This window comes from Anas acuta, chromosome 26, assembly GCF_963932015.1.
Source record: "Anas acuta chromosome 26, bAnaAcu1.1, whole genome shotgun sequence".
In the NCBI taxonomy this organism is placed as follows: domain Eukaryota; kingdom Metazoa; phylum Chordata; class Aves; order Anseriformes; family Anatidae; genus Anas; species Anas acuta.
In genome coordinates this window covers 3,473,776-3,495,266 of record NC_089004.1, presented here as the reverse complement: position 1 = coordinate 3,495,266, position 21,491 = coordinate 3,473,776, and the positions used below count along the sequence as shown (strand labels likewise).

The following is a 21,491-nucleotide window of genomic DNA, read 5'->3' as shown; positions in this document are numbered from 1 at the left end:
AAATATGCTCAGCTGATGTCTCAGTGTGAAGCCTCACACCATTTGGTTTCCAACTCCTTTTGTTACACTGAAATACCTTCAGATTCTTTGGAAATTAGTTTAGTTTGCTTTAGTGGTTTGTTTTTTTGGGGGTTGTTTTTTGTTTTAATTCTATCTGTCCTGCCTTTGGGAGCTACCAGACACAGTGGATCCTGGTGGGAGTTGCACTTTCACACCCCATCCCTGTCATAAATACTTTCACAGCCTCACGTCTTCCCACGCAACATCCTTTTTCACCCATGCACACACAGAGGAACACGAGCTCCTTGTCCTCCTCATGCGAACACGTTGGTTTTCCTTCCTGAAGAGGCAGTATCTGTAACCAACAATGATATCATTTGCACTTTTCTCGCTTAAGATTTTATCAACAATATTACACTGAGCTGGAATTGTTTGGTTTTTATATTTAGGGTTGTGTTTTTTTTCCACGGATAGCAGTTAAAAGTCTCAGCACATGCGAGGTCTGTCCATATCTGTAGTATAATCATGTACTCATAATACTCATAATGCATAAAGCATTTGATAGCCTGTTGAATTATTTATGTAGTATGTATTTTAACTGAAGTTTTGCAGGAGCGAAGCCTTTTGAGGTAAATGAGACAATTTTCTTCCATGTAGTTACATGCAGCATATCTGCATGTCTGCGTACAGGGGTGTTTAGTATGGCTCTGAATACATTCTTGTGAACTCCAGTAACATACAGGTTTAAGAAAAAACTTCATCCTTTTGGCCCAGTTGGTGTAAAACCACACATGCAATTCAGGAAATCCAGTGCAGTGTTTACATTTTTTATCTCTTGGAAATATTCACTAGTAGTAACGTGATTTTCACACTATTATCTCCTGTGGGATTGCTCAGAATCAGGTATTTAGGTACAAAACAAAGCCAGCACTGGTAAGAATTCTTCAGGGCTCCTGGGCAGCGGGTGACAGACCCTTTCACCTTTATGGTCACTGCTTCAGCTGGAGTAATGGGAAGTTGACTGCCCTCTGATAGATTTCTGGGGATCACAGTGATATGGATTATTGAAGTTGATTTCATGAGTTCTGGTGCAGGGTATCTGCATTGCAGACGTCACAAAAGTTGCTTAATTCTGCTGATTATTTCAGTACAGAGAGAGGCACTTAGTATAGAGGCGGGGACTGGATTTTCTCTTCCTGGTGGCTCCATGTCCAGCCGTAACACTGAGCACAGGCATTAGATGATGTTGGGAGGGCTCCTTAATTCCAGATCCCCAAGACCCCCAGGCAGCCTTCCAGTAGGTATTCACCCAAGGGAAAGGAGAAGGCAAGAAGACACTACTGCTCCCTCCTAAAACAAAACAGAGTGGTGATGGCTGTGTTTGCTGCGGTCTTCTCTCCTCGCAGGTGGCCTGCAGATTGAGAGCAGCGAGGAGACGGACCAGGGGAAGTACGAATGCGTCGCCAGCAACAGCGCCGGAGTGCGCTACTCCTCACCCGCTAATCTTTACGTGAGAGGTAGGGAGCGCATCGGCTCACAACGCTGGCAAATATCTCCCTCCCCGTGGCCTTCCTTTGTCCCCAGCTGTTTGATTCGAGCCCGTCCCTGAGCGCAGGGGAAGCACTGGTGGTTCTTGGTTGGATCCTTACGGTGCACTACGGAGCTTGCAGGGGGATCCTGGCGCACCCTGACTTCTCACCATTGCATGCCAGAGCTGCAGGGCAGCAGCACGAGGCTGTGCCACCCTCAGGAAAGTCAAGTGTGGCCCAAAACAGTGTGCCCGAGTATCTGCCACCATCAGTCTGCAGGGCCCAGAGAAGAATGAACAGCTTTGGCTGCCGAGAGGCCGTAGTCCCCTTCCTCACAAAGGATCCCCGCTCTCTGGAAGTGGGAAGGTCCCAGTTCTGCTGGTGTGGGTGTGAGAGGAGGGGAGGATCCTCTCAGCCCCCTCCACGGAACTCTTTTCTCCCCTGGATCTTCCCAGATCACAACAGGAGGGTGCGTTCTCACTTCTTGCTTGTGTCCCAGCTGATTTTCCCTTTGCCAGCAGTAATTTGTCGCTGGTTCCTCGGGCATGAACACTGGCCATGAGCAGAGACTCGCAGAAAGCTGGGGATGGCCAGCAGACATCTCTGCCATCAGTGACAGATTCCTTTGTCCTTTTAGCACCGGGAACAGATGACAGGGGGATTCGCTTCTGCTTAATGCCCCCTTGATGTTCTCCCACCCAGCGGGCAATTGCCTTTCTGCTTTCTTTGTTCTCTTATTTTAATCTCTCTGACCTGTAACATTTTGTGTGTAGCTTTGGTTTAATATCTTTCCACAGCAAAACCCTTTTGGTAATGAGAGAGCAGGGCTGGTCCTTCTCGCTTTTTTTTTTGTTAAAAAAAAAGAAAAATACCATTGGGAGGAAAAAAAGAAAAGTCACATCCCAGTGAACTGTTCCCATTTCCATCCCATCGACAGAGGAAGCGCCTCCCACCTACACTCACGTTAACTCTGCAGTCAAATGCAGAGCCATGCTCCTGTGTGCACTCCTTTCTCTCTCTCTTTCTCTCTCTCTCGTGTCTCACGCTCACTAAATCACATGCACATGGAGAGAAGGCTTTTTAATAATTTAATGTTTCCAAGCTAAATTTTTAAATAGCCTTTTGTGGCCAGCTGGAAAATTGCGTTTGAAATTTGCCCTGTCGCTTGGACCCTGAAATTCTTCTTCTGGGAAAGTAAATCTGGATCTGATGCTAATTCAGGGCTAAATCCTTCGCAGACAGTTTAGCTGGAACGTTTTGAAATTAAAAAAGAAAAAGAAAAAAAAAAAAAGATACAGGAAAAAACATGGGGATTTTTTCATTATTCTTTGATTTATAAATCCTCTACCTTTCTGGCCACTCGGAAACTACCCTGGAGACAAAGGTTGTAGCCCTCGAGTCTCCCCACCTGGCTAAGGGCTGGCTCCAGGTGGATAGATAGCCAGCCCTCCTGTCGGAGCTAGCCCTGCGTGCCCGAGGCCGGGCTACCAAGCAAAGCCAGCAGTAGCCAGCCCAGAGCGTGCAGAAAACGCCGTGTAAGCAAGCTCGGCCTGTGGTTTGGGTGTTTTTCATGCTGTTTAATTCCTTGTTTCTTGTGTGTTAATATCGTGGAAAGGTAACAAAGGTCTGAAATGGATTTGCTTTGGTGGGAGGGGAAGTTCATGCACATTTTTCTTCCCGTTTTTTGTTTTAAAAGAGTCGTGAACACTCCCGTGTTTCCAATTGACTTGTTTCTCCCATAACATGCTTGTCTCTATAGAGCACCTGGGATAGGAGTTGTAAGTTTGAACATTGCAAGGAAATGTTTTGGTTTTGTTTTTTTGTTTGGTTTTTGTTTTCTTTTCTTCTTCTAATTATTTCTTTTTCCTTATTCAGTCCCGTTGTGGAGCTAGTGCAAGCAGAGCCGGGCGCGGGGCTGGGGGGAGCCGGGCTGGGGGAGCGCATTTCCACGCGGGGCTCACCTCGGTGCCAGGTCCCTGCCTGGCACAGCCTCCGCTCCCCCTTCTTTAAAGAGCAGATGCACGTAACGAAGTGAGAACTCCTTGCTGGACTTGGCATCCCCGTCGGGTGCTAATTCCGATTTAGGATTGCTCACGGTCTGACCTCTTTACAGAGCTTGGTTGTTCTTAAAAGGTACCTAGCTGGATGGGAGGGGGAAAGCTAGGAAGGCAGGAAGGAGGGTCGTTACTATCTTCATTTTTTTTCCTTTCTTTTTATTTTGGTTAAGAGAAAAAAAAAACAATCAATTTGCAGCTGACAGCCTTGAGAAGGCCTTTTTTTACTCTCTCTGTGTTTCCCCTATTTTTCTCTTCTCCTCATGTCATTGTGTTCCGCATCAAACCCCCTTAACATCCCTCAGAGCTACGAGAAGGTTGGTGTGGTTTTTTTCTTTTTTACTTTCTTTACCCACATTTTTACATTCTTAAGAGAAAAAAAATATATATATTTATAAAAAAAATAAAAATAAAAAATAAAAAAAAAAAGAGAAAAAGCAAGAAATCTTTAAGATGAGCGAGACCCGCCCGTTCCCGGGTCTCGCAGAGATGAGTTGAGTTGCATTGTGGGCCTCTCTATGCATCCTTTGGTAATGTTGCTGAGTTCTTGCACTTTTTTGTCGTCATGGTTACCTTGCCGTTTGGACATTGGGCCTGATGCATGATAGGAGAATGTAACAATCTTCTTTGCATGCTACTTTTTTAAATTAATTACGACTTATTTTTTCTGTATATAAATATGTATAGTTTTTTTGGTTTGGTTTTCTTCTTTTTTTTGAAAATTCTGGTTTAGTTGAAGTGGATTTACTCTTACTTTCTGAATTCTTTTTGTTCCGTTGGGTTTTTTGCTTTCTCTTGATTTCCTGTTTCAGTTTCGATTGGTTATGCTGTGCTGTAGTTTATTCCAAACGCATTGTGAGAAGCCAGTGTTCCTGCCCACCCGGTGGTAACTGAACTCCTCAATCCCTCCAGGAGGAAAGGAGTCACACAGCTCTAACGCCTGTCCATGGAAGCCCTGCTATTTGGGACCAGCCTTTGTTTTGAGGGGAGGGAGGGATCTGGGAAGTGGAAAAGATGGTAAGAAGCCAGGGTTTCAGTTCAAGAATCAGAGCAGACCCTGGGTCACCTCATTACTTGCCAATTTCTTGGAGGTGTGGCTGCTGTTCCACATCCTGCACACAGAGAAAAACCCTGAGCCCTGCTCCGAAGAGCTGCCCAAGCCATCCAGAACTGGTAACTGCCCCTTTCCCAACGCTAATCCCCAAGACACTGTGTATGGGAGCTAATCTGCTTTCGGACCAGGATGTGAAAGGACAGAAAGCTTCCTCCCGTGCTCCTGAAGCACACGCAGTTGTCTTTCCTTTAGAGAAACGATCCCGGCCGTCGGGCTGTGCCCTGTCTCATCGACAAGACCCCGGCACAGCCCCTTGCAGGAGGTGATGCCTCGTCCTCGCGGCGTCAGTACCAAAGGGCAGCCGGCCAGCTGCCTCCTGCAGAAGGGTAGCTGGATTTCCTGGCTCTGCCTCTTCCCGTTTACCCTCTTTGTTCCCTGTCATTTCACCATTATTGCCTGCCTACAGGCACCTTGAAAACCAGCCTGCGTGATTATCGCAGAAATACCAGCTCCAGATAAGGTAGAGCCCTCCTTTTGAAAGGAATTTGAAAAAAGAAATGCAGCAGTGGTAGACACGAAAGAGGCTGCTGGGACACATCTGGCAGCTGCATCCTTATTGTAAACAGCAATAAGAAATCTGACAAGTTACATTCTAGCTGAAAATGCCTCTTTTCCCTCTTCTCATCTCCCTGTTTATCCCTATTAAGCTTCTGTTGCCTCCCATGTGTGCATCCTGAGTGGGCGAGCCACATGGGATAGTAAACAGGTGGGTTTTTTGCAGTGTGTTAGTTCTACCATTGGTGCTTGGTGCTTTTGCCCTTTGCAGAATTGAATGCCCTTCCTTTCCCTGTTTATGCGTTTCCCTCTGCCCATCAGTCCTCACTACTCAATAATCTACCAAAGGAGTGGCTTTCCTAGTGTACAGGTATTAAAGCTGTGTGATTTTTGAGAAATCCAGTGCAGTATTGACACAGTATCTGTCTCTCTCTTTCTCTGTCTCTCTCTTTCTTTCTGTCTGTCTTTCTCTTTTTCTTAAAATACTGAGATTTCAGTGCTCGGACCCTCAGTACTGGTATTCCCCCCCCCTCCTTCAAGTCTCTCCCCCTCTCCCCTTAGATACAAGGGTACCACTCCGAAATGCTGCACTGTTGATAATGTCTTTCTAAAGCGGCCAGCTGTGGCTCTACTAACTTTGACTAACGCCAACAATAGCCAAAAGACATCCCCCAATCCCAGTGTGCTATTTAAAGAAAAAAGAATAAAGACTTGTTCTATTTAAAAAGAGCAAGAGAGAAGGAATAGTGTTTGAAATGAGGTGTTCCCATCCCACCTCCCTCCTGCCTAGGACTAAAAGGTGATAATCACCACTAATCACAGGATTTTCCTTCATGAATAGGAGTTTGAGTTTCAGGATTCAGGTGCAATTAAAAAGGGATTTACACACCATTTATTTTTGTATTTGTTTATTTTATCGTTTATAAAATATCTCTAACATGCCTAAACTGCGCTGCTGCTGCTAGAATCACTTGTGGTCTGAGAAGGTCTTAAGATTAAATTCCTCCTTAAGAGCCAATAAAAGCTATAATAATATCAACAACAATAAACTAAAGCTAAATTGGATGTAGGCACCATAGGCTGGAATGGCACCGGGCAAGGAAACACAGACTTGAAACCTGTCTAGGAGAGGTGATCTGGTTTGCTGGAAGTTACAGGCATGGCCTTGAAATAATTGGCGCAGGGTTTGCATTGCGTGTTATTACGGATCAGATCATGCCGCAGTCCAAAATAACAGAGAGTTCACCATCAGGGAATGTCCAAGGTCAAAATGCAGAAGCATCTTCGTGGAGACCCGAAAAACAGATCAGGAGGTGAGAGGAATCCTGCCACCAGCCCGGGCTGTGTGAAAGTTTCTGACCTAAGCCAATCGTCCGAGTTTGACTTGTGGTCAGCGTAAAGATGAACCGGGCAAATCAGCACATCTTAAGACGGAGATGCTGATTTTGTGGGAGCTGTACAGCTCACCTGGCGTGCAAAAATAGATGCTTCTCTGTATCCCTAGGGACACAAACACTGTCAGAGTTCTTGCCTTTTAGTGATTGCAGGAAAGGGCTGCTTTGAAGTCCAGGGTAGCAGGAAATATCTTCCTCACTGATGGTGTTTGAGAGCTTCATGCCTCTGCGTGCACACTGCTAGGCACCAGCTTCGTACAGGGGAGGCTGGTTTCAGAGCCTGGCAGTTCTCACGGCTAATCAGAAAGCAAACGGCTGGGTACAGCATCCATGCAGAGAGCTACATGGCCTTCCTTCAGCTAGGGCACAAGGGAAAGCTTCCCGGCCTTTTAACAGGCTTTGAGTCTTGCCCAGAAGGGCTGAGATGCTCCCTCTGCTTTGACACATAAAACCAGGTACGATCATTCATAACCTGCCTGGTTTTTTACAGGCATCAGTGAGACAACACGTGCAGCATCCAGGCTGTGCCCCAGAGAGGGTGGGTGGCTGCCTGGCCAAAATCTGTGGCCGCAGCTGTTTTGCTCCCTTGAAATGGAGCAATTTGTAGCTCTCCTCTTAATTTTGAAAGCCTTAAACTCTTACCTCTGTTGCTCTATTTCGATCCAAATAGCCAGCTGCTTGGCTCAAGATAGAGCGCTGTGCAAAGACTGAGTGTCTCCGCACGCTCTTCCAGATTACAAATGGAAAGGAAGAAGGAACAATGCACCGTAGGGCTGTGTGGGCTGTGCTTTAGCAACCTATGCAGAGCCGCTGCTGTTGGTACAGGACAAATTGTCTTGGTTGAATTTACCAGAATTAAAATTTTTACCCTATTTCACGCAGCGGTGCCCTGTCAGGAGTTACAAAAGGCAGCAGTTGCGGTGCTGTAGGGATAATCCTTCTTCCCTCTGCTCGAGATTCTTGTTGCCGTGCTCTTTTCAAGCACAGAGGGTTTTAAATGGTTCGACAGGCATTTAAAACAGCACAGTGCACTCCCTGTGCCTGCTTAGGCCTTGCCTCTTCTGCTGCTGGAGTCAAGTACAGTGCTTATTCACCCCAAATCAGGTTCCGCAGCCCCCTTCTTGCTGAGAACATTGCAAATATTTTTTCAAGGCTGTCTGGAAAACCTCAACTCATCGAGAGCCTGAAGATGAAAACAGGCCAGGGATAAACACATAATAGCAAAACTAGCTCCAATCAATTAAAATAAAAACCATAGAAAATGCAGAAATAGCATGCCTAGGACCTCAGGAAATACAGCTTCAAAATATATTAAAATGTGACTAATTTAACGAGTAATTTAGCCCTTAGCCTGCTGCTGGGTTAAGTTTGGCTCCTGCGTAATTTGACCATTAAATGAGAGCCGCTGGTTCCCCAGCCGGTCCCTCTGTAGGCGAGGGGAACGGTTGCTATAAGCTCTTTTAACTTCCAGTGCCTTTTACAGGTTAGGAGGAAATAATTCCAATTGCGCTACAGATTTAACAAATGGCCACGAGGTCAGAACAATCCTTGCTATTTTAAACCGTAGGAGTTTTAATACCTTTTTAGACCTGCGTTGATAAAGTCTTTAATGGAAGAGGAGGGAGGCAGAGCCGCCGCTAGTTCGTACAGCTGCCCCTGTGATGCCATCTTCCAGGCGCTGGAGTTTGGGGAGGGCGAGCTCTGGGACAGTCCTCGTTGCATCAGCACTTCCATGGGTGGGGGAGCGCCCTGTCTGTGTTTGGGGTGTCCTCAGCTCTGAAATTCTAGTTCAAAAACCAAAGCAAACAAAGCAATTTGCTGTGTTTCTGCAGAAGGATTTCTCAAGGGTATCAGGAAATGGAAATGGATACAAAAAGCCACCCCCCAAAAAAAAAAAATCAAATCTATATCTATGTATATCTATGTATATCTCTATAGAGGGCACTTTGCAGGAACACTGTGCTGTACTGATCTCGAAATCTCTGCCTGCCTGTGTCTCTTACACCTTTTGCATCGCTGTTCTCTTTGTTTTAGGGGAAAAAATTAGATTACACCTTGTCAAATTAAAATAACAAAAAATAAAATAGCAAAGCCTGTGTTTAATTTTACAGATCTTCTTGAGAAACAATTGGGTTCCAATTATTTTATATTCAATCCTGTAAAAAGCAACAGAAAACCAAAAAAAGAAAAAAAAAAAAGAATTACAAAAGACCAGAGATGTTCAGCCAGCCTGTCACCCAACTAATGTGTTTTTTTAAGAGGAAAAGTGACAATGATTGGGAAGGTAATGGATTTCCTTAGACCAAAACCAAGCCTTGGTCTCATTCTTTATTTATCCAACTATTTACTTACTTATTTTTATTTACCATGAAGGAAATGAGGAAGGAGATGGGCATGAGGAGGGAAGTATCTCGTCCTCTGGAGGGACGGAGGTCGGAAATCCAGAGCCGAGCAGCGTCTCGCCCCAGTGGAACCAACTTGGAATTGGAATGGGAGAGGGAGAAGGCAGAGGCGGCTGCACGGACAGCGCAGGGGCAGGGACGGACCACCTTTTGGGAGGGGAGGACAGGTGTAATCTAAGCTTCACTAATAACGTAGAGGCTGCACATTATTTTGGCACCCTTTCCCCTACCCTTCCTCATTTTGGAGCAAGACGGAATGACTCCTGTCTCACCAAAATGGCCAATAATGTCCGCCTTCTCACCTCATTTGGAGCAGCAGCTTGCTGAGTGTCAAAATGTTTAATACCATTTGGTTTTGTTTGGTGCTTTCAACCAGTCACTTCACTTTCTTTTTCTTCTTTTTTTTTTTTTTTCCTTTTCCAATTGATTTATTCCTTAAGATATGAAGTATGTTTCTCTTTTGGTTGGTTTTCGATGTGAATCGGGGTTTGAAGTGATGGGTTCTTGTCCAGGACATTCTCCTTTCCCCACTTCTCCTCCAACGTTTTTCTCCCTGAGCTAATCTGGAAAGGGCTTAAAAAGTGGAACCGGTGGGTTTCCCCAGCACAAGCTGGTCGCTTGGTCCTCAGATTTCTTTCACTAGCAGCATCCTGGGAACACATTTTAAGGATGGATTCTGGTGTTGCAAAAGTCAACCCTGGATCTCCCAGTGTCTCTTCCGATCAGGTCTGTAAATCTGTCCCTTGCCAAATGTGTCTCACCTTGTGGACCCCAGCTGTCTTTACAACCGAGTGGTGTGGGGGGGAACCTTAGTGATGTTCATTTGTTCCTTTTCGTTGGAAAGAATAATGCACCAAAAATGCCACTCACAGAACACAAGCTGGGTTACCCTCTGCAGCCATGAGCAGCAACAAAACCAATTGGCTTTGCGAGTGAAAAGTTCTGGATCTGTTCAGTTTCTCATGTAAGTTAAGCAGAATTTGGGGTGCAGCTTTGCCTCTGTGAAATACTTACCCAACGATATAAATATAAATAATCCTTACCCAACAATACAAAACAAGAAACTAACTGGGCTTAAGAAATCTTTCCGTGCCTTTGAAATGGCTTCTCTGCGCTGCAGTAATTTGACCTGCATCACAAATGTCCTGCTCCAGTCCTAAAGCCTGCTTCTGTCAGTAATGAGCTGTATCCTTGTTTGAAAAAAGCTCCTGAGAGTTTTTTGGCCAGTGAAAATGTGTCTTTGTGTGTGCCTGCTTGTGTGTGTATATCAGGAGATGTTGCACATGCACATGGAGCATGCACGTCTGTATGCATGCAAGGTTGGCTTTGGAAAACAGTTGGGACAAAGCTGTCATGGAAACCAAACATCCCTGAAGCTCAGGGCTAAGCTGCTCCTTGCAACCAGTGGCAGCTGGAGGCCTTTCCTGGCTGCACCCTCAGCACCTGAAGGGACAGGAGAGAAGCAGATGGAGGTGTTGGTGACTTGCAGCCTTTGCATTGTGTTGTCACTGGAGGTGTTTTCAGCCTGAATTCTGCACCATGGCAGACTGCCTTGAGAAACACGAGGAATCTGCCTTGCAGCTCCTGTAGGGTGGTAAAGGAATATTAGTTTAAAAAACAAAACAAACAAAAAAAAGGCCAAATCTCTGGAAGAGGAAAGATCTGCCCTGCTCTGGAAATGGGGTGTTCCTGCCTGAGAGAGAGCTCAGCACTGGGAAAGAGATCAGACATGTAAGAAATTGCTAAGAGCATCAGAGAAGTGGTCTGTAAAGTGGAGCCCTGGCTGCCCCACCACACCTTCTCCTTTCCAGAGAGGGCAGGTCTTCCTCGTACCTCCCCAGGCTCTTCAATTTGTTGGCTGGCAAAATAAAAGGATTCACTTCTCTGCATTTTTCGATGGAAAAAATCACTCTTTCAGCTGCTGTGCTCGAAACACAGCTGGAGCCGGAGCTGAAATCGTTCTTGATTCAATCTCTAGCTGCTCTTCGAGCTTGCTTCCCACCACTGCTCTCTTCCTAGGCTCTGACCTAAATGCTGACCCAGAGATTCTCAGCTTGAGCAATCTCATGTCAACAGTCAAATCAGAGTGGTATGGCAATTAAAATAAACAGCGACATGGTTCCTGGTATCCAGAGACGAGCCCTACAACTATTTCCTGGTACAGAAACTGCTGTTGTCGCAGCCCTGAGCCCTGGCAGGGATGTATCGAGGGACTCGCTGAGATCTCCAACCCCAGCTAGCGCTGGAGTTATTTTCACCTCCTTAGACCAGCGTGTGGATGTCTGTGTATCTGTGCACACAGCAGTGTGTAGCTTTTTTTGAACCAGGATGCACGACAGAAAAGCTGCTGCCCCTCTTGTCCTCGCATCAGCCCGCCACTACCCCTGCCCCAAATCCTTCAATCCTCCCCTTTTTCCCAGAAACACGCCGTGGCTTCAGCTGGCACCCAGATGTGCCGGCTGCTTCCTTTTAGTTGAGTGTGAAAACCACCATTAAACCAGCAGAGCGGTTACGCTGCCCTAAAATCCCACAGAGCTGACCTAAAACCCTAAGCCCTGGGTGCAGCGAGGTCGGGGGGGGGAGAACTTCTTCCCTGCTTCCCTCTGGACATGGGCGTGCAGAGGAGGCCGGCTCCCGGCCGGGCTTCATGGTCCTGAGCTTGTGTTTTGTGAGTGGCTTTTCCCCATCCCTGCCCCAGCCACACAGACGGCAGCAGGCTGTTCCCTTCAGGCTCCGATTCTCAGCACTCCGCCATCCATCGAATGATGCTTTTCAGTTATTAAATTCTGGTTTGTTCTTCTTTTTTTTTTTTTTTTTTTTTTTTTCCTTTTCCCCGTTCTCTTTCAGTTCGGTTTCATTTCTTTGCGATTAGCCTCGGTTTGAATTAATTGTCTTGTTCTGTTTCCATGACAACTCGGTGTTTGCATCCCACCTGCCGTTGTTTGTTGCTGTCGATGCTGTTTGCTGACCGGACCTTGTCCGGCCTACGTCTCCCCATTCCTCCTCACCTCTTCCCACCCTGCCTCTCCTCTCCAGAAGGTTACACTCAGAAGGAGCCATCCCCCCCCGATCTGTCTGCATGGTGACCCCCACTCGTTTCTTTTCGAGTTCTCTCCATCTTGTCTCAGACTGTGACCGGGGTGGTCTTCGCCTGGCTCCATTTTCTGAAACCTCCCGTAGCAGACAGTGGAAGGAATGGGGCAGGCCACAGGGCCGTGCCCTCGGGCCCAGTGCCACCGGTCTCCATCGGGGGATGACAGCAGGGAGCAAGGAGCACGTTGCCTGCCCTGGTGCTGGTGCCGGAGGTTGTGCAGACACCGCAGTGCTCCCCTCACACCTTTCTCTAAGCAGAAAGTCGTTTTTTAGTGATAGGTGCAGGTGAGTTTGTAGGCTGGCCCTCCACACCCCAAGACCTTTCCCCAATACACCACAGGTGAGGACGTGCTGTCTGTTCTCCTCACAAAGCTGTGCCCGTGGGATGTCTCCTCGGACCCCTCTGAGCTCCTACGGCCCCAAATCCTCTCCTCCTTCCCTGTAACAGTGCGTAGAAGGATCCTGCAGCATGCTGGTGAGAGGACACCTTTCCGTGAAGATATCTCCCTGTCAGCGTGTGGGAGGAAGCAGAGGCCATATTTGGCTCTTTGTTTAACAAAACGCCACTAAATGGAAAACAGCCACTATCTCTCCTGGCAGTGCCCTTCCCATCTGAAAAGATCCATAATGTTGAGCGGCAGCCAGGGGAATGGGCTGGAAGATAAATACCAGAAAAAAAAAAAAAAAAAAAACGAGGACATCAATTCCAAGGGACATCTGAAGGCACTAGGACTTGGGAAAAGAGATTGCAGGCTTAGCCCTGGTGTCCTTTGCATTGCTATTGCGTGGATGTGACCATTGCTGGTTTTAGAGAGGTCATTCAGAGGGTTACGTGGAAGAAGACACCAGGGAAGGGTATTTCTCAGGCCCCCATCACCCCAAACTCTCCCGTCCCCTTGCTCACCCTTCCCGAGGGGTGTTTGTTGCATGGCCCTCAGAAGCTGGGGGGATTCCCACTCTCCTTTTTTCCTGGGGCTGTTGCTGTGCCTGCAGCTTACTGGGGTCTGAATCCTTTTGTCCCTGCTTACAGGATGGGACCTTGCCTTCAGCTCCCTCCCTAGGGCCTCTCTCAGACACTTCCTTTTCTCCTTTATCCATTCTCCTACTTTCACCCCTGAGGACGAGCACCCACCTCTACTATCCAAGCAGCCCAGTTAGTTCAGAAAATGGAGCCAAGGAAACCACCCCCTTCCCTTTGCGTCCATGTTCTTATCGTGTAAGGTCTGGAAGCTGCATCCACCTCTCTGCTAAGGAGATGCACAGAACATGTCACTGTTTTCTCAACGTTAAAGTTTCATTACCTTGTTTTTCTTATTAATTCTATTCTATTTATTATTCCGCCAGGGCTGAGATGTGACAATGTGAGCCACCACATTGGGTCACATCAGCTAGAAAAAGTATGCAGCATTAAAGTGGGTTTCCCCCTCCCCTCCCTCTCTTTCTCTCTCTTCTTTCTCCCTTCCCCTCCTTGTTCTCCTTCTCCTCGTCTTCCTTTCTTTCTCTGTTGCTCTCTCTCTATTCAGTTTCCATGTGGGCATTTGCTAGCCGCCCATAAATTATATTTCTCTGCATTCTCCTCTCTCTCTCTTTCTCTTTCTATCTTTTTCTCTGTCTCTTTTTTACCTATTTTGCATGATGTTTGTGACTCTGAGAGCTGCATCTATCAATGGAACCGTGTCAGATCTTAAAGAGGCTTCGTTAGGGTTTCTATACCCGAAAACCACAAAAATTTCATTAGAGTTTCTCATCTTTTCCACACTCTGTCTCGCTCCAGGGGGACTGCATCCCCCTGGACGGTTCTCACACGCAGACACCAACTAAATTCTGTCCCGCTCCGGGGACTCCCTCTCCCCCCTTTTTTTTTATTTTTTGCCTCGCTGCTTTTCAAGTGGTGTCTCTCCGGCATCTGGGGATGTGATACTTCTCTCTTGGTTGGATTCTCTGGGTCGCAACAAGATTTGGGCCTTCCTAACAAGGCAAAATCTTGAGAAGTTTCCACCTCCGTGCCCGCCTTCTCCTCGCCACCACCCCGCGGCTGCGGCATCCCTCGCCCCCCGTCGGGCACGGAGCCGGCCCCTCTCTGGGGACAGGGGCAGCCCCTGGGGTGTCTCCGAGCCGTGGTGGTGGAGGAGCCGATTTATTCGGCTGCGGGAGAAGGTGACAGGGGAGGATGAGCTGGACCCCACTGGAAAAGGGGAGGAGCGGGCTTCCCGGGGCGCGGAGCGGGGAGCTGGGGGCCCCAGCGGCTGTGGAGGAGATTTTCGACGCTCGCCAGGCCAGCTCTTGCCAGTAAAGATGAGAAATTGCTAATAAATTTTTGTGTCTTTATCTGTGCTGTGATGGGTCTAATCTTGATCAATGGAACCCTGTTGCTATGAAATATCGCTTTTATGTCTATATTCTATATATTGTTTGTGAAGTACAAATTTATTTGAAGTTTAATTTTTTTGGTTTTTGGTTTTTGATTTTTTAGTTTCTTTGATTTTTTGTTTTGTTTTTAATGAAGGAAGAAAATAAATGATGACAAACCCCATCTGTATTTAAATTATCTTTTACTCTTTTTTCTTTTTCTCCCTTTTCTTCTTTTTCTTTTCTTTTCTTTTCTTTCTTTCTTTTTTTTGTTTTGTTTTGTTTTATTTCTTTGTTTCGTTTTTTGTTCTGTTTTTGTTTTTTTGTTACCTCTGTGCGTCTCGTCCACAGTTCGCCGCGTGGCCCCTCGCTTCTCCATCTTGCCCGTCAGCCACGAAATCATGCCCGGCGGCAACGTCAACATCACCTGCGTGGCCGTGGGTTCGCCCATGCCATACGTCAAGTGGATGCAGGGAGCGGAGGACCTGACGCCCGAAGATGACATGCCCGTGGGCCGTAATGTCTTGGAGCTCACGGATGTCAAGGACTCAGCCAACTACACGTGTGTGGCCATGTCCAGTCTGGGAGTCATAGAAGCCGTTGCTCAGATCACGGTGAAATGTAAGGGAGTGTGAGCACAGCTGCGTGAGCGAGTGCGTGGGTTCCCCGACGATGCATGCTTGTAGGAGCGTGCATGCACAAGTGCGTGAGCTGCTGCACGGGTGCACAGACGTGCAAGGCACGTGTTGGGCGCATGGTCTTCACGGAGCGTCTGAGCACGTGTGCAAAGTGCTGTGGGCACGTGGCGTGTTCGTGCATGTGAGCATTTGTGGGTCCGTGGTGGTGCCTGTAAGCCTTCGCCAGTGCATGAGTGCGTGTCGTCGCGTGGCTGCGTGTGTGTGAGTTGTGTCCTGCCTGTGGCTTTGTGTGCCTGCATGGGGCGAGCCCGTGACTTGAGCTGCACGTGGTGAATGTGGGGACGTGGTTAGGCATGAAGCACGCTTGTCGTGCATGGGTGTGTGTGCACGTGAGTCAGCAACGTGGCTGTATGGGCATGAGGGTGCCTGACTGCATGTACGTACGTCCGTGGTGGTACAAGCCCGTATGTATATGCGGATGTGAGCATGAGCAGAAGACAAACCTGTGCACCGTGCGTGCCACGTGCTGGGATCTGTGCATGCGTCTGTGGGGATCCCGTGCCCAAAGGAATCCCCAGAGAATGGGATGCTGGTGGCCTGAGGTCTTTCCTTTGCTTCAGGACAACTGGGCTGGCTGTCATGAAGAAAACTGGTTTAAAGCCCTGCATGCTTGTTTCTGTCCTGGGATATGGGGCTGGCTGGGCAGTTTGCAAGGAGCCTTGGATGGCTTGAAGCCTGCATGCCATCCTGTTCCGAGGTTAGAGATTCAGCCAAGGCCCTGAGGATCTCTGACGTGTGTGCCCTTGCAGTAGAACCTAGATCCAGCATCTTAGTGGCCGTTGTTGCCTCAGCAAGAGGGGGAATATCCCCAGCTTCCAGCTAGCAATTTCCAGGAGGAGCACGGGTGCAATCTTCAATCTATTCTGTCCTCAGCAGGGGAGTATTAAAACCCAAGCGGGATGCCCCTGTGGTTGGGTGAGTGTAGAGCTCGGTGTGTGAGCTGGTGTCTGCTCTGAGTGATGGCATTGCCCACGAGGGATCTGGGGGAGATGGGGTGGGAGAGGACTCGGAGGGGAGGGGGAGAGGAGGAGAAGCACCTTGGAGAAGGGGAGTGATGAAGAGAAACCATCCGATCTGTGTCAGTGCATCTGACTAAGGGAGATCTCACCGTAGAATTGAGTAGGTAGGCACTGGTGGATCTTGATGTGATACCAATCCTGTGCTTTTCACGGGAATTGGGCTTACATGCTAGTGAAAGGATGCCTACGGCTGGGCTGAAGTGCTGTTTATTCTCCTGTTTTCTTCCTTCCCTTTTTTCCATCTTACACTATTAATTTAAAAGGCTGATAGATACACTGCTTCTGCTTCCAATTGTCCTCAGGTGTGGAACCTTGCCCTGCCGGTACCTTCTGCCTTTTGTCATTTTATTTCACTGCTATTTCCCCTTTTGTTCCTGTCTGTAAGCATCTGCAATATTCCCCAGTCAGAAGATGAAATGAGAAGTTAGAGCTCTAAGGCTGCTCAAGCCTGGAGAAGATGAGATTGGAAAGGGTCTAAAACACGTAGTGAGGAAAAGGTTAAAGGTTTCCAGCATTCAGCATGCAGTCTCCAGCAAGTTTGTCTTTTGGATGAGTGACAGGAGATGGACGTTAACACATTTGTGGATTGAGGTGAAGTACTGCATGTATTTATGGCTTTCTAGTTCTGGAGAGTACAGTCCATGCTGTACTGCTACCTGCACGCTAGACGTGGAGAAATTCAGCAGTGCCAGAGCCGGGCAGCCGCTGCTTCAGAAGATCTGATGATGTGCTCTGAAAGAGCTCTTGCAAAACCGCCTTTCCTTGCTGCCCTGTGAGCCAGCGGATGTTCAGCTGAAGTCTGTGCTAATGATTCCAGATGTTTAGCTGAGCACTTCCCTTTTGATGGAGCAGTTTAAGGAGGATAATAGAGTGTATAACTAGGTTCATAATATTTCAGCGGCACTTTACTGAACTGCCGCTCTGTGATTGGTACTGTGCCTCTGGCTCCTGCAGCCCTAACTAGCTCAATTAGGCACCACTTCAACATACCTTTTTTTTTTCTTTTTTCCTTTTTTTTTTTTTTTTTAACGTCTGTTCTTCCTAATTCTCAGCACTCCCCAAGGCTCCTGGGACACCAGTGGTGACAGAGACGACGGCAACAAGTATCACCATCACCTGGGACTCTGGAAATCCAGACCCCGTGTCCTACTATGTCATTGAATACAAGTCTAAAAGCCAGGATGGACCCTATCAGATCAAAGAGGACATCACCACCACGCGCTACAGCATTGGGGGGCTCAGCCCCAACTCTGAGTACGAGATCTGGGTCTCTGCAGTCAACAGCATTGGGCAGGGGCCTCCCAGCGAGTCCGTGGTCACTCGCACAGGGGAACAAGCTCCTGCCAGTGCCCCCCGTAACGTGCAGGGACGAATGCTGAGCAGCACCACCATGATCATCCAGTGGGAGGAACCAGTGGAGCCCAACGGGCAGATCCGTGGCTATCGTGTGTATTACACCATGGAGCCTGATCAGCCTGTCAGCAACTGGCAGAAGCACAACGTGGATGACAGCCTCCTGACCACGGTGGGCAGCCTCCTGGAGGACGAAACCTACACGGTTCGGGTCCTGGCCTTCACCTCGGTGGGAGATGGGCCTCTTTCAGACCCCATCCAGGTTAAGACGCAACAAGGAGGTGAGCAGCTGTGTCGCTAACCTTGGAGGCACTGGGCTGCAGGAGGGAGAGGTGGTGGCTTAGTCCGTTATCCAGCTGGGGCCTCTGTGTCACCAGAACAATTTTTTCTTTATTGGTTCAATTCGGTTAAAATAGAAGTAACTTCCTAGGAGGAAGTTTGGTCCAGCAGCTGGAGCCCAAAGGCTTGGCACATGATTTTCATTCTGTCTTTGCTCACAAAGGTTGTTGCTTAAATGGGTAGGGCAAGAAATTGTGTAAGGAGAACCCTTTTTTTGCTGTTCCATGCTCCAGAGCAAGATGTCTTAATGTTTCCAGTTTCTAAATGTCTTTGAAATAGACCTGAAAACGCTCACTGCCCAGGGAATGGTGAAGCTGAACTCTTAAAGCACCCAGGAGCTGCCTTCTCAGAGCTGAATGGCAATGGGCTTAATTTTGTTTTTCTAAAAGCAGAATAAAACAAAGCTACTGTTGTCACAGCTGATATGTCTAGCTGAGAACAAAAGGTGTTTTATCATGTTGTCTCCCAGCATTGCTTTTGGGTGCTCTGCTCACAGGGGCAGGGTGCTGTTGAGGAAGCCCTGCCTTCCTCGGGAGCCTTTTGCTTCCTGAATCCCCCTAACGCTGGGGAAGGGACATGTCCTACACTGCCGAGAAAGAGGCAAATGGTCCAGTAGGATTCTTCTCCCTTCAGCAGCACTGGACCTTCCCTAGCCCTGCAGTGGTATCTAACCCAGCACTGCCTTAAAGGAAGGGCTTCCCCACTCTGCAGTGTGGCATTTTGCTGATGACTTGCCCTTCACACACAGGCTTTGAGGAAAACTGGGTAGGGTACTTCTAATAAGGCAAGTTAACGTGGTTCCTCCTGTCTCTCGTCTCACCTCCTCTGCCCTGTCCTGCCCTGTGGGTTCCTTCTCCGCATCAGTTCCTGGGCAGCCGATGAACTTCCGAGCTGAAGCCAAGACAGAGACGAGCATCGTGTTGTCGTGGAGCCCTCCCCGCCAGGAGATCATAGTGAAGTATGAGCTCCTCTATAAGGAAGGAGACCACAGCAGGGAGGTGAGTCTGGAGAGGAGCAGCGCAAAGGGTTGGGGCCCTGAGGACCATCCCATCCCGGCCCTCTGTTTCTTGAGCTGGCTGAGAGAGGGGAGTGTAGGGCAGGTGTCTCAGGGCAGGGCTCGCCTCTGCTCCTTTTTGTTTGTTTTTATTTTTTTTCTTCCCCCTCGCCCATCTCAGGTGCTGAGGAACTTCGAGCCAACGACCTCCTTCACTGTGGAAGGCCTGAAGCCCAACACTGAGTATGTCTTCCGCCTGGCCGCCCGCTCGGCTCTGGGCCTGGGGGCCTTCACCCCGGAGGTCAGAGAGCGCACCTTGCAGTCTAGTAGGTGTCTCTCCTTTTCGCACCCTTCTCTGAGGGGAAGACAGTCAGGGAGCCAGAGATGGTGGGCACAGGGGTATGGAGCTGTGGGGCAGATGGTCGCGGTGCCGCGGGGGTTCACACATCTGGAGTTGCTCTGCAGGGAGGTGGGCGGTGCGGGGCGTCTCTGGGACCTGGCGCCTTCCCCCTTTACACCCAGATAGTTGAGATGTGGTGGAAGAGTGGGGCCGCTGCATGCTTTGTGGGGTTACGTAGGTTAGCAGTGTCCACGTGGTTTGGGGTGGCAGGCAGCAAAGGTCTTACGGGTGGGCTGAGCTGGCCCTTGGTGCTGAGCATGCTCAGGGAGGACAGCGGCCCAGCGGCGTGCGGCAGCGTGGCCGTCCACCAGCAGACCCTGAGCAGCAGCTGCCTGGAAGGGGGGCACAAGCAATGGAGCAGGGAGACGGTGGGGGCTTGGGAGGAAGAGGAGAAGGGGAGGGGATGAATCGAACGTTCAGTTCTTTCGCCAGCCTTGGGGAATGCAGTCCTCGTGCTGGTTTTCCATGAGTGACTTGGTAGCCACTGGGAAGAGGGCCTGCAGTCCCAGCAAGTGCTGGGAACGGGCCCGCTTGGGCTCCAGCAAAGCGGGAGAGAGGAGTCATGCGGAGGCTGTGGGGGGATATTAATGACACCAGGATGGAGCGTATGCAACCAAAATGTGCTGGTTTTAGTTTAATGGATTGTCTCCCTTCGCTGTTGCCCTGGGGACAATAACCCTGGATGGCAATATTTCAACCTGGGCTTTTCACAGATCTTTGCTTTTAAATGAGGTGTTTTTTCACTGCATGAGTGGCTGTGGCAGCTGTTCTTTGTGTTTTCTGTCTCCTCTCATCTCTACTAAATCACTCCGCTGCAGTTTGGAGTAGCCGGGAGCAGAACTAACTCAGAAATGGCTCTGGTCACCAGTGTGAGGAGAGAGAGTGCCTGCTCCCAGCTCTCAGAGCCCTTACCAAGGGGGAGCAGCGGGCTCCCAGCTGGGCACCTGCCCCATCTTGCCGTTCAGTTCTCACTTCTGCTGTCTCTCTCTCTCTCTCTCTCTCTCTTCTTTTCCCCATCTCTCTCCTTCTCTTTTTCCCTCCCCCCTGGGAGTGGGAGGAAAGGGGAATCTCCTCCTGCATAGGCAGAATTCCTTACAGGGGCTTTCTCAGGCCTCCAGTCCATTCAAAGATATTTTGTTTTCTTCTTTCTTTCAAATGTTTTTCCCCTTTTTTTCCTTTTTTTTTTTTTTTCCTTTTTCTCATGCTCTCTATATGTATCAAAAGAAAATCCTTTCCTGACTTTGCTGCGAATCCACTGGTTCTGATCCCAGTCTGGTGCTGTCACACGGACCATCACTGTGGGGTGGGGGAAAATGGACTGAAAGGACCTGAACAACAATTGTCAACCTTACCCACACTCTGCTTCTGTTCTGCGAGGGGTTTCCCTCCTTGAGATCTGTGGGGAAGGGGGGAACAGAGGGGCTCGGATTTGTGCTTTCTGGTTTGATAAAAACAGGCTGGAAGGATGGCTGTGGGCGCTGATGACAGCAGGGCTTAGTGACATCGAATATTTTTCCCTCAAGGATGAAGAGAAGGGGGTCCGGGAAAGGGGAAAGCTTTGGGTCTTTTTCTAACTTGGCACCTGCCCAGAATGAGGCCTGCTTTATTTCTCTGTAGCTCAGCTTTCATAGGGATAGTTTCATTAATTTAATGCTCTTAAGAACATCAGCTGGGAGCTGTCAGTGTCCTGTAACATGGTGAAACATTTTTTCCTGGCTGGCTGTTGGAGGAACGAGTCAATTCTCCCTGGTCCAGGCGACATCCTTCGGCTCACAGACCTTCTGGCTCGAGACAGGCTTTTGTGTCTTCCCTCTGCAGCTCCTTTTCCGTTCAGCTCTTCCTTGGCCCGCTCCATGGCTCTTCTTTCTCTTCTCTCTTCTGTCTGCCTGCCCGCCTGCATGCCCTCACAGCCCGATGAAACCCGCTCCCTGCTCTCTGTCTGTCTGTCTCTCGCTGGGCGGTTTCACACCACGATGGCATCTTGTCTCTGCAACAGCAAAGCCTCCCTCATCCTCCGGCAGCCTGCTGGTGCATTCGGTGCTCTTCCCCTCCTCGCTCAGCTGGCAAGCATGTGCCTGCATGCCGCAGCCCTCCCTGCACTGCCCACCTTTCTGCACAACACCCACCACCTCCCTGTCAGGGTGGCTCCTCCCGAGCATCATAACCAAAGTAAAATCCATTAAACTAAAGGTAAAGTATATTTTTCTTCTTGAAGTAGCTGGGTTTTAACTCTTCAAGTACCAGAGACGTAGATTGTA

At 48.8% G+C, this 21,491-nt stretch overlaps 1 protein-coding gene across 12 annotated transcripts in view; it reads left to right on the top strand.

The window, feature by feature from the left end:
* PTPRS (protein tyrosine phosphatase receptor type S) overlaps positions 1–21,491 on the top strand; it is a 151,227-nt gene that overhangs the window by 88,162 nt on the left and 41,574 nt on the right. For 6 of the 12 annotated variants that reach the window (XM_068661831.1, XM_068661842.1, XM_068661837.1 and 3 more), the window contains exons 6-11: positions 1,407–1,517; positions 3,889–3,900; positions 14,782–15,051; positions 17,200–17,781; positions 18,704–18,837; positions 19,015–19,159. In XM_068661831.1, coding sequence (XP_068517932.1) covers positions 1,407–1,517; positions 3,889–3,900; positions 14,782–15,051; positions 17,200–17,781; positions 18,704–18,837; positions 19,015–19,159 — 1,254 coding nt within the window. The remainder of the gene's footprint in view (positions 1–1,406; positions 1,518–3,888; positions 3,901–14,781; positions 15,052–17,199; positions 17,782–18,703; positions 18,838–19,014; positions 19,160–21,491) is intronic. The other 6 variants (XM_068661841.1, XM_068661838.1, XM_068661836.1 and 3 more) reach the window with 1 other exon arrangement.